At 36.5% G+C, this 14913-nt stretch overlaps 4 protein-coding genes and 1 pseudogene across 7 annotated transcripts; 2 read left to right on the forward strand and 3 right to left on the reverse strand.

Annotated features, from left to right (window-relative positions):
- Positions 1–72: 72 nt before the first annotated feature.
- Positions 73–1399, forward strand: LOC149514462 (uncharacterized). Its single transcript, XM_089745568.1, has 2 exons — positions 73–850; positions 1155–1399. Exons 1-2 carry the CDS (start codon positions 544–546, stop codon positions 1397–1399), a joined length of 552 nt encoding a protein of 183 aa, XP_089601694.1. The 5' UTR covers positions 73–543.
- Positions 1042–2491, reverse strand: LOC111297305 (small ribosomal subunit protein bTHXm-like). 2 transcript variants are annotated; one of them, XM_022892012.2, is made up of 2 exons: positions 2196–2491; positions 1042–1710 (listed from the first exon to the last, which is right to left on the reverse strand). In XM_022892012.2, exons 1-2 carry the CDS (start codon positions 2423–2425, stop codon positions 1692–1694), a joined length of 249 nt encoding a protein of 82 aa, XP_022747747.2. In that variant the 5' UTR covers positions 2426–2491; the 3' UTR covers positions 1042–1691. The 2 variants fall into 2 exon arrangements, with proteins under 2 accessions (XP_022747747.2, XP_022747737.2); XM_022892002.2 differs by having other exon boundaries at positions 1042–1749.
- Positions 2492–4261: 1770 nt separating this feature from the next.
- On the forward strand, positions 4262–5318 carry LOC149514463 (uncharacterized). Of its 2 annotated transcripts, XR_016328780.1 has the most exons (3): positions 4262–4496; positions 4814–4949; positions 5063–5228. XR_016328780.1 is itself a non-coding variant. In XM_089745569.1 (2 exons), the coding sequence occupies exons 1-2, from the start codon at positions 4765–4767 to the stop codon at positions 5316–5318; spliced, it is 441 nt and encodes a 146-aa protein (XP_089601695.1). In that variant the 5' UTR covers positions 4681–4764. The 2 variants fall into 2 exon arrangements, 1 of the variants encoding a protein (XP_089601695.1); XM_089745569.1 differs by lacking the exon at positions 4262–4496 and having other exon boundaries at positions 4681–4949; positions 5063–5318.
- Positions 5319–5449: 131 nt separating this feature from the next.
- Positions 5450–8332, reverse strand: LOC111297317 (ubiquitin fusion degradation protein 1 B-like; annotated as a pseudogene). Its single transcript, XR_016328781.1, has 9 exons — positions 8039–8332; positions 7786–7863; positions 7567–7591; positions 7446–7482; positions 7213–7348; positions 6956–7085; positions 6408–6630; positions 5811–6061; positions 5450–5695 (listed from the first exon to the last, which is right to left on the reverse strand). The product of XR_016328781.1 is annotated as a ubiquitin fusion degradation protein 1 B-like (transcript).
- Positions 8333–11789: 3457 nt separating this feature from the next.
- Positions 11790–14913, reverse strand: LOC111297322 (arginine decarboxylase-like). The gene has a single exon (XM_022892036.2). The coding sequence runs from the start codon at positions 14228–14230 to the stop codon at positions 12053–12055; it is 2178 nt and encodes a 725-aa protein (XP_022747771.2). The 5' UTR covers positions 14231–14913; the 3' UTR covers positions 11790–12052.

Consider the following 14913-nt stretch of genomic DNA (forward strand, 5'->3'; position numbering starts at 1 on the left):
TGCAGCGGCTGCAGCCTATGAGCTTTAGGGAAAAACTAAATTTAAAGACATCGCCCCTGTATGGAATTAGCATTAAGAAAGGTGTGGACAAAATGTCCCTGTACGCCATAACACAAACAATAAACAAATATTTTCTCGACTTAAAGACTATAAAAATGTTTTGCCAGAGATGGGATGTAACAAAAATGTGATAGCAAAATTTGCAATTTGGTGGATCATACACTACTCTGACACAGGAAAAGTACCAATCTTTCAGCAAACGGTGGATGCGTAGGGGAAAGGAAAAATCACAACTCTTAACATGACAAATCTCGGGTTGGAGCTATTCTGATCATCACCATTAAGATTCATAGTGAAAAGTATATTTTTGTCAAACCTTTGCAACAGGCGTTAACCAACAAAAACTATGGAAAACGACCCTGAATTCGACATACATTGGCAATTTTCCTGGAATGCTTAGAAAAAAAAAAAAAAAGTGCTCCCATTGCAAAGTTTTATGTCATTGTAAACTCCGTTTTATATTTCTCTTTGTTTTCTCTTGCGATGGACGACGACAAATTGAGGACGAGGATGAAGAAGATGAAACGCAGGCATGCAACAATTACACCTGCATTCTTGCGTATAACTGGCTCTGTGGTTACAATGGTATTGCTTTTATGGACCATTTCCTGCGGATTTCATTTGACAATGAAACCTTGGCGGTACACTGCCGTTGCTGCCAGGGCTTTCCATGTCGGAGTCACCACAATGGTCTTCGGATTTTTGTTTCTCATCGTGGGACTTTCCATTCTGGCAGACATGTTTTTGAATATATCAGAAATGTTGCTGGAGCTATCTGTCATTCGTCAAGGTAATAACAAGGGTGCTTATCTGTTTCAATTTTTTTTTTCGCTTCAATGTCTTTACACCTAGAGCATGCTAGGCAGTCTGGTGGTATAAAGAGAGAAAATTGGAGGAAATTTGCTGGGGGTTGGATATTCATCGCCAAAAGTTTCAAGGTAAAATCAGGCCGAGGGTAGTTAGACATGGAAGATGAGAGCCTGGTCTGTAATTTGATAGATAAATCAAATTCAAAGTACCCCTCCCAATGCCAAAGCAATAGGAATCTGTTTTAATTGCTTAATTGCCAACTTTCTTTCTCTCCCATGAAACAGGGCAGGGGACAAGGAAAATCTACAAAGCTACTGCCAAAGCCCTGGTAACTATAATCACAATGTTCGTGATCTTGTGGGCCATGTATACCGGATTTAGGCTTGCAACTGAATCAGGGGAGAGCAAGCATTATCTCCTGACAGTTTCAATTGGAGTCACCACGATCTTCTTTGGCTTAATTTATTTCATCATTGGAGTTGCCATTGTTCTGGAGCTTGTGCTGGAATTTTGGACCCGAACACAATAGAAAGAGAAAAACAAAGAAACCGGCTTTCATCATGGTTCTAATGCAGATGTTTAAGTGTTTTCCTTGACATTCCTTGTCCCGCATTGTTACCATACTGAGATCAAAGGAGAGTTCAGCCCTGGAACTTGAGCTCTCATGCAAAAGCTTGTTCCCTCTAACTCGACACTGGCCTCATCCACGTCGGAGCTAACAGGCAAAAAGGTTGAAACATAACAAAGCAAGGAAATGACTGCTTTCAGCACATGGATTGTCAACATACAAATGATCTCTCATCTCTTCTTCTATTTTACATTCAGCAGGTGCTCTTAATCCTGTCAGACAAATAACATCTGTATCCATGTAGATTTTATCTGTATAGCAATATTCAGAAATCACATTCTATCCAAGATCAGGATACAACAAAAACTTAACTTTAAAGTGCAAGGCCATGCTTTATGTCAACATTGTCTGATGATCCTCAAATTAAACCAACTAAACCCTTCAAATATAGGAGGGACAAATGCATCAGATTCATATCCTTCCTTTTTCCATGCCAACATCCATATCAGATTTCCAATAATGAGCCATAACCTTGTTCATCCTAAGGCCATAAAATGATAAACTTTGAATTTCTAATACATAACAACAGTTTGAAGAAACAGAAATCCATGTCTAAAACTTAAACCCCATAAAAATAAAATAATTCATCAAAAAGCCAAAAAATTGTACAAATTCTGCTTATAATCATAAAGAAAATTTAATTTAATAGTGAATTTTTCTTTAGATGAGCTTGAAGGGGAGAGGCCAAGGGGTGGACCTGGGAACGTCGACCTTGTCCTTGATACGCTCTATCATCTTCTCCTTCTTGGGTCTGGCGTTCCCATACGATCCTTTGAATCTCTTCCCTTTCTTTGTCTTTTTGTCACCCCTGCCGCACAGGATCGGGGCTCCCTCCGCTACTCCACTCAGAGAAGCGGATGTCAGAGGAGGCCGCTGCGTCATCATCACTCTCCTTGCTGATGCGGTGCACCACTGCCTCATGGCCATTTCCTTTACCCTCTCTGCTCACAGTCTCTCACTACCATACCAGGGATGGAAACTGAGAAGCAGACGATAGAAGCCTAAAATCGTTTATTCGTTAATTGGGCTTCGTGTTCTTTTGATTTGATAAAATGGACTCCTTTGGAATCAAGCCTAGGTTTGAATATGTTCCATTCCGGCCCAAAAATTTTAGGAATTGGAGATTTGATCTGGGCCAATTAAATTAAAACAATTTTTTTTGGGATAACCCCCATTTGTCCATAACCTATCAAACCTTTTTTAAGACGATATTTGAATAAAAAATTTTTTTTAATTAAATATCTAAATTATATTTTCTGTATCAAATTACTCCAAACTTTAACACTATTAAAATAATTTTGATATAACATTTAAATAATTACTTAGATGACATGTAACTATTACGTGATCTAAATGTGACTGTTACACATTATTTTTAAAAATAAAAAATTGATAGTTATATCACTATTATATAAAATATTTAAATGTCACGTTAATATTATTTTAATAATATTAAAAGGTTGAGATAATTTAATATACTGAATTAAAATTTAAATATTTAATTAGAAATTTTTTTAATTTAAACATCGAATTAAAAAAATTAAAATAGTTAAGAGCCAAATGAGGTATTATTTTTTTTTCCCTTAATGATCGTTTTTCCCGGCTGAGATCAGTTAAAACAATCGACCGGAAAGAATAATTGTCTGTCTAATTTGGCTTAGTTCAGAGTTCAGAACCCACACTTGGAAACAGGTGATGGAGATGGGGTTTAGTTTGGTGTGGCTCCCAATTAAACACGACCCTTTTTTTTTTAAATCTTCAACGTACAAAATCCATTGTCTTCGTTTCAGGCTTTAAGCTAGCAGCCAAACTATAACAGGGAGAGTTTCATTGTAAAAGAAAACCCATGAAAATGGAGGCCTTTCGCAGTCCCACTTCTCTTTCATATTGGATTTAATTAGGTTCCTTGGAGATTTTGTTGACTCTTTCAAGGTTCTTGCAGGCAAATCAGATGGCCGTATCAGTGACAGAAGCTACTGGTTTCATAGGTAAAAGATTGGTGCAAAGATTGCATGCAGGTAAACCATAATTATAATTGAAGACTTCTATCTATGAATTAATTTGTTTCAGGCTTTTTTTTTCCCACAACTTAACTTTAATATAATTGAAATACAGACAATCATAATGTTCGTGTCTTGACACGCTCTAAATCCAAAGCAGAGTTAATATTTCCTGGTAAGAAGGTAATGAGTACTTTTGATTTTGTTCTACAATGCTTTCCACATGGAGAAGTTAATAAAAATTTTATTGGCAGAAAAGTGTGAACTTTTGAAAGGTTGAAACCAGCAACATACATGGAGATGTACATTTGCACAGACCTAAAATATATGCATAGACATTGTTATATTTGAAGATGTGCATACAACCTGAAATCAATAGGCAATAGGTGAGGTGACCTTTGTTATATTTATATGCTCAAGATATTCCAATTTAATTGATGTGAGATTTATTTTATCTCCATTTTAATACTAACCTCACGTGGCATTGATCTTAGGTTGATTATTCATCTTAAAATTTAACATAATATCAGAGCAATCAATATCTTGTTCATTGACCCCTCCGTGATAGGTGTGTGATGCCTACAATGCAAAGTTAATGCCGTACGATAGGCTTTTTATGCCTACATGTGATGTTCATGCCACATGATAGGTTCGTTATCCCTATGTGTAAAATTAGGGATAACCTAAGCATATAAATATAACAAGTGTCTCTCCATCTATTGTCGTCAATTGATGTTAAAATTTAGTAGACATGTATGTAATTCCATGTGTTTTTTCCTTAATTCTTTGTGCTACCAGGCATTTGCAGTGAAGGACTTTCTAGAAATCATAATTGCAGATGAGGCAGGGTGGAAGGATTGCATTGAAGGATCAAACGTTGTTGTAAATTTGGCTGGAATGCCCATAAGCACATGATGGTCTCCTGAGGAATGCCCATATAAACTTGGAGGGCATAGTCGACCTATTCCATGAAGCTTTATCTAATCCATCTTACAAAGGTAGTCTTCTATGTCTCGATTTACTTAAAATTTTTGTAAATTCCCAAAACCAAATCTGGGTAAATAAATCATTGATGTAGCAGCAAAACTGAATTGAAATTGACTTGATGCTTTGTGTACCTAGCCAATCTCTTCTCGCCATATCATGCTATTAGCCTGCTTGGCAGATGGGATCAACTAGATCATCATTCTTGTTATGTTCTCCCTGTTGTTTTCCATTTAAGAGTGTATTTATTATGCTCATTAACTTTTCTGTTATATTATTATTATGAGAATGGTCATGATTCATCCTCCTGCTTTGCCTACCAAAATGTCAGGAGTTATAAATGGTACTTCACCAAACCCTGTTCGGTTGGAAGATATGTGTGATCATTTGGGAAACGCCAAGGGCCGGGCTTGCTGTGCCAGACTTTGCCCTCAAAGCGGTACCTGGGGAAGGTGCTACAGTGATAGGTGTTTACTTTTTTTCCTTTTGTTCTTCTGTTTCCTTCTTTTATGTGTTTTCTGCAAACTGCAATTACACCCATCCAAAACACATCCAACCAATTGGGTTTATGATATTGCAGGTTCTGGAGGGGCAAAGGATGCTCCCTGCAAAAGCCAAGGAGTTGGGTTTCCCTTTTAAGATCCCTTATTATGTTAAGAATGCACTTAAATCCATTCTTTCCCAAGGACTACAAGATATACGACTGTCTTATTCAACAATCACGCTTCTGCCGTTGTTGGTTCAGGTGTACCAAGTGCAATCCTAAGAAAGTAAAAAATCTCGTAAGTTATCAACCAACTGCTTTCTCAGGGACAAGAATTTACTTCTGGTCCTGAACACCGGATATGAAAAACTTTTGATTTTGTTTCTGCCAGAAAGAATCATTAAGTATGAAGCTTTTTGATTTTGTACTTTTCTTCAATTGAAGAATGGAATCTTTGAAATCTTAAGATTCACAACAGAAAGGAAACATAAGTTAGGCTTCCTTTCTTCATTTTGGCATGAGAACCTACAGTTCAGTCGTTTGATAATACAACATCCCAGATGAATATATAATTCCGTAGCTTTCCTTTATCGAGAAAGGGCCGGTAAGCATAACAAATGTGGATTAATTTAATCAACCCTTTAATTAGTACTTTCTACCTGTAAATGGCTGGAACTTCGAATCTTCCTTCTTTTGAGGAAGCTCCCGTTTAGCCTCTTTTCCAGATTCCTGCAAAATTAAAGAAATAACTATCTTATATCTTCATTCTTTTCATATAAAAGAATAACATAGGCCAAGTAAATGGTATGCAATTTGAAAAAGAAAATGCAAAATTGCTGTGTACCTGTTTTGTTTCCTTAGGACGGTTGACATTTGATCCAAATACAAGCTTGCCCTGAGCCTGGCGTGCAGTATTTTGTGAACTAGATCCCGAAAGTTGGCTATTATTACCATTGGAAAAAACAGGTCCCTTGTCTTTGGAACCAGATGAAGAAACTGGTGTAGGCTGCTGCTTCAGAGGCTTCCCATCCAAGCGTCTTCCTGTACCAGTAAAGGCGCTGAACTTTCGTTCAGCCTCAGCTGGAGCTTCTTCAACTGAAGGAACAAAGATGGTTTGGCTTAGAACAGAACAAAAGCCATCACTAAGATTTATCATGAACTTGAGTGAACTAGCCTACACAGATGTATAATGGATGTCTTTCTAGATGTCTCACTAGTCAACAGAGATTCATAAATTCCCATGAATTAGAATTAAGTAGAGTACAACAAGACAAGAAAAATATCCCAACCAAGTATAGTTGTAGAAACATTTAACTTACTTAAAATTGTACCCAAAAGAAAAAGCAAAACTGGTATTAAGATAACCCAGTAAAATCATGAACGATGGGTTAAGAGCAAGATAAACCATTCCAGGATCTATAGCAAAATATTAGCTTTTCACCTTGAGATGTGCCTTGCTTGACGAAGTGGGCACGGCAGGCCTTTCTGGCTCCTTGTAATCCAGGGGAGGAGCAAAATCCACCTCACAGTTTGTCTCAATGATACTTATTGCATTGGATGGCTTTGTCTCTATGATATCTATGCAATACTTCTTATTGTTATATGCCACCATTATACTGTCCCCAGTGGTTAAACAGGAATAATTCCTTAGTGTTGTCTCTAAGCTGCATAATTCAAGTGAGATTACAGATGAAAATGTCTAAATCTACTTGGAGTGCAACAGGCACAGTAAGAAGAAAAAATCCATAATAGCTACAAAATATGATGCAAAACAAAAACACATTCAAGGAGCTTTGTTCCTCACAAGTCCAGGCCAAATACAGAAACTCATTTGGCTTACATGAAGCAAAATTACACAAAATTGTCAACATATATGATACAATATATGAATTGATAGAACATGCGTCTCAATTTAAAAAATTCCATTTTCAGCTGAACATCAAACATTAAAGAATCAAGCATACATATATTCACAAATAATCCACTCACATAGCTTTTGGGTTTGAATATCCAAAAAGTCCTTTGTGTGGGGTTGCAATTTAACATAGGCCCCCTTCGGCAGAGTTACATTTTTCACCCTCACAATATCTCCCTCTTGTAGGAGCAAATTCTCCATCATCTACAGGAAAACCATTAAAAACAATGGGGCATCAATCAGATAAGTAGAAGATTTCTTAGATCTCAATAGACCTAAAGTGATGCCACAATACTACTAATGTGAAGCATATACAAACCGAAAGATGCACTGCCTACCAATATGGCATACAGATCATGCCTTCTTCTGCAATAAACTCTAGCACTCCACAATGAGAGACACGCTCAGCAGCATCATTCTAAAGCTCAAATAACATTGGATAATCAATATGAAGAGATGCCGCATAACTTTAGTCACGCATTAGCATTCTGGATTATAAGATCATGACACAGGAGGAACCAAGATTATTTACACAAGTTAAATTAATGCCACAATTAAAACAACTAACCTAAGCGATCAAGGGCCGATGGAGGCATTATAACTGAAACACGATGAAAAAATAAATAGTAGGCAAGTTGCACAGAAAAAGGAACATATTAGAATAACTACATGTCTGAAAACTTACTTTTATCACCACTTTCAATTCGTGGCTGCAGCAAACAAGCAAAAGAAGCATAGGATCACAATCATTAGAAAAAAAAAAGTAAAAAAAATTGCAGGATTAGAGATCATATACCTTGTAAAGAACAAATCAAGTATGATAAGTTTTCCAAACCAATGACAGATTGAAGCATATCAGCAATCTGAAGCAAGACAAGATAAGATAGCATTCTACTTGTCGGACCTTTTCAATGAAAGATGCAGGGTAACATAGATAACTCTGCTCAAATGATGTCCCATGATAACCATATCCATCGAAAAACTGCGAAATCAAGCAAAGGAGACATTAAAACATCCTAGTACATGTATTGTCATCTCTCATCCATTGCAACCCAAATTTCAAAACTACCGGTTGAGTTAATAACAACTCCAATGCCACAAAAAAACAACATTGTCAGCTACCCATTACCCAAAAAAGCATCCGTTAACAAACATACCATCTTGTAATGCTTACAAACGGTCAAACCAGACAACCTATTGTTCAAGTTCCCTACAAGGAGAAGATCAAATGTCTTAAATTATATAAACACAACTTAACTTGCTAAAATTAAGAATAACATCCAACACATTACTATGCACAATTCAAACTGAGAAAGTAGTAATTGAAAGAAGAAAATGTAAATATCTGAGACAAAACAGAGAGGAAAAGCAAATGAGAAGCGCTTTCGGGAGCGTTGATCGATTGGTGAAGGGAACTGGTAAGAGTGGCGAAAGAGGAAAGATTACGTAATGTGGGGAATGGAATCGCCTGCGATGCGCTTTATGTATAATCCGCCACGTATCCGTTTAGGAAAACCAACTCTCGGGCTTGATTTCCTCTTTTGGGCCAATCAGTTTCTAGGTAGAAATTTTACAGATTACACTTCTTTTGGGCCTATAATAGTAAAGATTTCATATGAATTACAATGCCAAGGCTTAAAAAGGGTATTCGAATGCAGAATCGACAAGAAAATGGCAATAACCGGATTAGACGATCGTCCATTTTCAATATATTTATTATCATCATTCAGTGTGCAGGGTTCACTTCTGAATTTTGAATCCGTAAATTTTAAAAGTCATACTTGTAAACAATGATTAATATTATATTGAAAATAATAAAAAAGGATCAGATCTGTCAATGTCGAATCACCGTTAAAGTTAAGCTTGATAATTTGTATATTTGTATTAAATAAAATATTAATAATTTATATATTTATATAATATTTTATATAAAAATTATATGTTATAATTCGTGTTAACATAAAAATATAAAATATATTTTTTTATTTGTTAAATTGATTTTTTTTTTTGTTAAAATTTTAAACTGTATTATCTTTGTGTCTTTTATTTGTTTTTTATTTTAAATTATCAAATCTAATTAAAAAAATCCCTTTAACATTATTATATATACTATATACTATAATTGTTTTATATATTTTTATTAAATTAAATTGATTCTTACACTAAAATTGATTTTGTTAATTTTATTTTTATCTTTAATCTAATTTTATGCATTGCAATTTAAGTTAAATTAATTGTATTATTATTTGTTATTTATTGTACCTATAATCATTATCATAAATCTTTAAAAATAATAAATTTGTCATAAATATAAAATCACATTCTTGTATACTTAAAAAAATAAATTAACTTTTTTTTTCTCAACAAGATTTCAATCTTTAATCAAGTACTGCAAGTGTATCTTTAGTTTATTTTTTGTTTTTTTATATATTTTTGTGACCGTTTTAATTTTTTTTGTTTAATAAAATCTTTTAGATTTTTCTTTTTTTTTTAAATATTCGTGTTCGACACGTAAAATAAATGTGAGTAAGAAAGTTGAAATTTTAAATATATGAAAAAATTTTAAAAAATAAGCATATCTATATTAAATACATATCTATATTCGATACTCATTTTAGATTTTAAGTAACATAATAAATAAAAATATATATAATTTTAATTGACTCTATCAAATTCAAATATCAAAATACATTACTTAAACTCGTATTAATCAAACTTATTCTCAATCAAATGAAATTTTGGCTCAATGAAAACCAATTAGTTATGTTTTTTTTTTTTTAATACTTGTGATATTGAGCTAGGAGAAATAGTTATTTTTATTCTATATCTATAAATCCGATTACACTCATTTCATGATTCCTCATACTTCCAAAACGGAGTCTTAAACGCTAAAGGTGAAATGTTGTATTGGTATCATTTTATGTGAACATAATGGGCACGAGGTTCCTCAATAATAGGGAATAAGATACCGATAAAATGATACCTATATATGTACAAAAGATCCCAATTCGCTAAGCTCAAAGCCAATCTCAATGAAATTTGTCAAATATTCCAAATATTAAGGGATTGCTCTCTTGTCCTTGTCCTGGAGGCACGTCTCCACACATTAAGCATTTAGCAAGAATCAAACATCTTTACTATCTGAAAAAAAAAAAAAAAGACTAAGTTAAAGCTCTTAAAAAGAATCTAAGCATCCATACATGAACGTAAGTATGACAATATAAAATATAATATAATGATACAATATAAAAATAATATAAATAAAAAATACAAAAATAGTATAGCTTAAAACTATAAATAAATTTAATAAAATTAAAAAATTATATTTTATATTTTATATTTTCGTATTAACACAAACTTTGATATATAATTTTCGTATAAAATATAATACAGATATAATATTTTACACAATACGATAATACGAATTATGAAATCCATATGAATGCAACATCAAAATTCAACTGTAGCAATGATAGTAATAATGTTATGCCTATTCCATGTGAAAGTAATCTCCAAAAATTCTGGTACGTAGCAGCTTGTTTGTTTATCCTAAATTTGACCATCACCTCAAAAAAGTCGAATTATTGTTCTACTGCTACACATTAAGTGCCATCTTGGTCAAGTAGGAAATTAGTTGAAGTGATTATCAATATGACAATTATCGGATATTGACTGGACAGTTGAAATGCCGATCAGACATTCAAAGTATAACGAATTCTCGAGTTTATCTAGTTGCGAATCATTTTTTATTCTTTCTAAATATTTTCAAAATCATCGTTAAGAATAAATTGAAACAGCTCTCACTAAAACTCGAAAAAAGCTTTACATGTTAACAAGCAAAGCTCAAGATGCATGGAAAGCATCCACAGTCGAAACTACCAACCATGGAAGCAAACGATCCCATTCACATAAGGTTTTAAAGCTTAGCTATCTAAATAGAAAAATCATGGGATCTTTGGCTGTTTCTTCTTGAAAATTATCTGTATATCGTATGTGTACAAACAGTGAAATCACCCTTCATAGCAGCCATAATACTAAACATTCAATTTTTTTTGTTCTTGTTTTTATTAGAAGCAATCCAATCTTTCATCAGATTTCTTTGCATCATCCCAAGACAAACCCCTCGAGATTCCTGAGAGTTCTGCTCTCCAAGCTTGGACAAATTTGCGTGACCATGTGACTGCTATTTGGAGCCATCCCAATTACACTTTTTAATGCAAATTTTATATCAGGATACTGAACAAAGTACTATTCTTTTACAAGGCGATAAGAATTTATAGTTTTATTTTTAAAGGAAATTTCGTTTCACAAGGTTTGCGTGTCTCAACTCTTCACCACAAGCACCAAAACTGCACGTCTATTATCCCATAAATTTAGCTCTACATCTGTTCCTGACCACAAAGCGGACCTGAGGCTAGCCAGAAGCTCACGAAATTGCGGTCAACAGAATGCAACCAACGATGACTCGAAGGAGCGAATCAACCAAGTTGCAAAAGAAAAGAAAAAGGAAAACCCATCTTGTTTTCAAGTTCAACGAATCAAAATTGAAACATACACAAGCTTCTGTTGATCGATGGGGCTCTGTTTGCGGAATCAAATGGGCAGGCCTAGCCGTTAAAAGCAAAGACAAGATACAAGACAAGCAGAGCCCATTCCCCAAGGGGCTGACCCCCGTTTACATTGCATTTTGCACAACACAACAGAGAGACGCAGTTGAACCGCCCTATTAAGACCCTACACGAGATCATAAGTGACTAAAGTGAAAGCAACCAATTTCAAAAAAGCAGCCCATGAATCAGCAACTCATGGCCAGTTGGAAAATTTTCATGGTAACAACTAACATGCAAAAAGGTTCAAAAGAATGAAGAATAGAGGAGCAACATCCACCAGAGTGAATAAAAACAAGAATGAACAAAAAACGAACATTTTAAGCTATAACTGACAAAGTCCACTTGAAAAGAAACATGAACAAGAGGGAATAAGATCCCGAATTTACAGTAAGGGTGGATTCGGTTCCCATCCCTCCTTCCTGACAAAATGCAAAAGAACCTGTCTACTAACTTCTTTTGCTCACTAAAGATGGAAATTAACAATTAAAGGGCAAAAAATGTAACAACGAGACATTCAAGGACTGATAAACCATGCAATAAGGCAAATTGTAAAACGCTGCCTCAGGCGCAGCAATAGGACCACTGCTCGTCCTCACTAGCCCCAGACTCCACAGCGGCATTGTAATCTTCCTCGTTGCAATAGTAGAAACCATTGTTATTCATGGCAGTCAACGAACAAGAAGAAGTCACTACGAGATAAGGCATGTTGTGGAAGGATCGAGCAAGGCTAGTAGCTAAAGCATCATTGGCGCCATCACTGCCATGGTCCTGCACACAAAATTCTTCGGCACGGTGCTTGAGGGTCTCGAACATGAGCTCGGGCTCGTGCTGCATCACTCGGAGGACATCACCGCACGATGGGCCTGGCACCGCCCGCGTTACCGCGAAGCTATGTGGACCATCACTCTGCGATACCCTAACAACACTTGGGCCGCCAAACAGGTTGTGATGTCCACCAAGGGCCTCCTGATAAGCCCCACCCAAGAACATCCCCAAATAGTACCGCCCATTAACACCACCATTACCTCCCAGTTCATGCAAAAGTAAGCTTGCTTCACCTCCAATGAATTTATCAATCTTCCCATCACTGTCACAAGTTAAATCAGATAAAACCCCCCTCACTTCAGGCCTTTCATCCAATCGATGAATCGGGACTATAGGAAAAATCTGACCGATACTCCAAAAATCAGGGATCGAAGTGAAAATCGAAAGATTCACATGGTATGTTCTAACAGGCTCAGATGCACCAATCACTTTCGAAACCAAGTCACATAGCCCATCAACAGCAGCAAGTTGTTCAATCCCCAAAGTCCCTTCTTTGAACTGTTCCACACATCTTTGCTTCAACTGATCAGCATAAAGCAAACAGGTCTCGTTCTCATGTCTCATGGCTGCATCACTCAAATTCCAATAAACAGCACGAGCATCCTCAGAAAGCCCATCCATAATAAATGGAAGGTTATTTTGATTCATTGATGGGGTGGTAGGAGCAGTAGCAGACGTAGCCTCAAATATCAAAACAGAATGATGAGAAACAATAGCTCTCCCACTTTCGCTACAAATAATCGGATGCTTGATAGATTTACGGTCACAAACAAACCGAATTGCATTAACAACAGCTGAAGCATATTCCTGAAGACCATAAGAAACAGAGAGATCAGAATTACCAGATTTGGACCCATCGTAATCGATTCCAAGGCCGCCTCCAATGTCAATAACCTTCATGTTGGCACCAAGACGGACTAATTCAGAATAGATCTGTGCAGCTTCACCGACACCATCTTGAAGCAAAGCTGTTGAAGGGATTTGGGATCCAATATGGAAGTGCAACATTTGCAAACAATCAAGCATCCCTGAATCTTGGAGCTTTTTGACAATCCTTAGAATCTGGGTCGTTGTTAACCCGAATTTTCCTTTCTCGCCTGAAGTCGACCCGAAATGACCCGAGTGTTTGGTTCTCAGCTTAGCTCGGAATCCAATAACGGGTCGAACCGAAAGATGCTTGCTTATGTCGATAATCAAATTCACCTCCTCTTCTTGTTCAACAACAATTACAGTGTTCAAGGCGAGCTTCCTTGCTAGCAAAGCAAGGGAAATGAACTCAGCATCTTTGAAACCATTGCAAACCAATAAAGCATCTGGGTTTCCTTTGCAAAGGCAGCTCATGGCAAGAAGAAGTTCGGGTTTTGACCCGGCCTCCAACCCGAACCGGAATGGCGCCCCAAATTTGACTATGTCTTCAACCACGAATCTGTCTTGGTTACATTTCACAGGATAAACGCCTTGGTAATGAGACTCGTAGCCTTGGGATTGAATGGCTAACTCAAAAGCCGATTGAAGAGACTCGAGCCGGTTTTTCAGCACATCGGGTAGGCGAACAATGAGAGGAAGCTGTAACCCGAGTCCGCCCACCGATTTTGGATCTGAAACTTTCTTGACGATTTTCAACAAGTCGATTTCTTGATGGGCCAGAGTGACCGTACCGTAAGGACGGACGGTGATATTGCCGGAGTTATTGACGGAAAAGTAAGGGGCACCCCAGTCATCAATTCGGTAGAGAGCAGAGGAGTGAACAGAGGACCAATGGGTTGAGTTTGAATTAGCGGCGGCGGCGGTGAAGGAGGTGGTGGTGGTGGAAGAAACGGGGACCGTCGCGGGAAGAGAGCTGTCCCCGGCAATGAAAGCCGCGTAGCCAGGAGGCGCTACGGCAGCATCTACGCAGCAAGCCAGGGCCGGCATCCCTATTATAAATCCACGACGATCTAAAAAATTATTTGAAAAATAAAAAGGTTAAAAAATATGTTAGGTTTGATAGTTGTCCAAAGGTGGGGGCTTTAAAACCCGCCGAGGCCGAGGCCCCGGCTACCCCCTCAAAAGAAGCAGTAGAAGACCCTATTACAACCGGAGCAACACCCTCCTTTTACCCTACACTTCGAAATCCCCACGCCGACCCTTCAGAAGAAGATTATAGCAGATTTAAATTTTAATTTTCTTTTTTTTTTAATGGAAAGCAACAAAATTTATGCTGCGAAAATGAAGTTCACCATGCAGATCTTAAAAGAAAAATTGTTCTTTCAAAGATAAAAAGATTTGGGGCGGAGGACAGTAAATGAGATTGGTTGATTGGACAAGAGGAAAGAAACGAACTTTCCCCGGAAAGCAAGGGAAATTTTTAGGAAAATTAGGGTTTTGATGTTATCTTCTAATAATACGTATAACGAAGGTAGGAAGGGGCGAGATTTGCATGAACGAGATGGTCCTTTATATAGGGGTTTCAACGGGCTTAGTTGGGAGGCGGGTTTGGACTTTGGGCGCCCGAATAAAGATCTTATCAATTTCTCGTGTACTATTCAATTTTCGTTACACAAATAAAAAAGAAAAAGAAGAAAAATGAAATAAAACTTGCTCTTTTCCTTTTTTTT

Source organism: Durio zibethinus, chromosome 16 (assembly GCF_047325235.1).
Source record: "Durio zibethinus cultivar Kanyao isolate XHJ-2024 chromosome 16, ASM4732523v1, whole genome shotgun sequence".
Classification (NCBI taxonomy): Eukaryota; Viridiplantae; Streptophyta; class Magnoliopsida; order Malvales; family Malvaceae; genus Durio; species Durio zibethinus.

What these genes read in the sequence shown, in the direction of transcription:
- LOC149514463 (XM_089745569.1), top strand. Translation starts at nt 4,765, where the DNA reads ATGAGAATGGTCATGATTCATCCTCCTGCTTTGCCTACCAAAATGTCA. An exon ending in GGAAGGTGCTACAGTGATAG is followed by an intron (nt 4,950 to 5,062) that starts GTGTTTACTTTT and finishes ATGATATTGCAG; the next exon opens with GTTCTGGAGGGGCAAAGGAT.
- LOC111297322 (XM_022892036.2), bottom strand. Translation starts at nt 14,230, where the DNA reads ATGCCGGCCCTGGCTTGCTGCGTAGATGCTGCCGTAGCGCCTCCTGGC.
- LOC149514462 (XM_089745568.1), top strand. Translation starts at nt 544, where the DNA reads ATGGACGACGACAAATTGAGGACGAGGATGAAGAAGATGAAACGCAGG. An exon ending in GCTATCTGTCATTCGTCAAG is followed by an intron (nt 851 to 1,154) that starts GTAATAACAAGG and finishes CCCATGAAACAG; the next exon opens with GGCAGGGGACAAGGAAAATC.
- LOC111297305 (XM_022892012.2), bottom strand. Translation starts at nt 2,425, where the DNA reads ATGGCCATGAGGCAGTGGTGCACCGCATCAGCAAGGAGAGTGATGATG.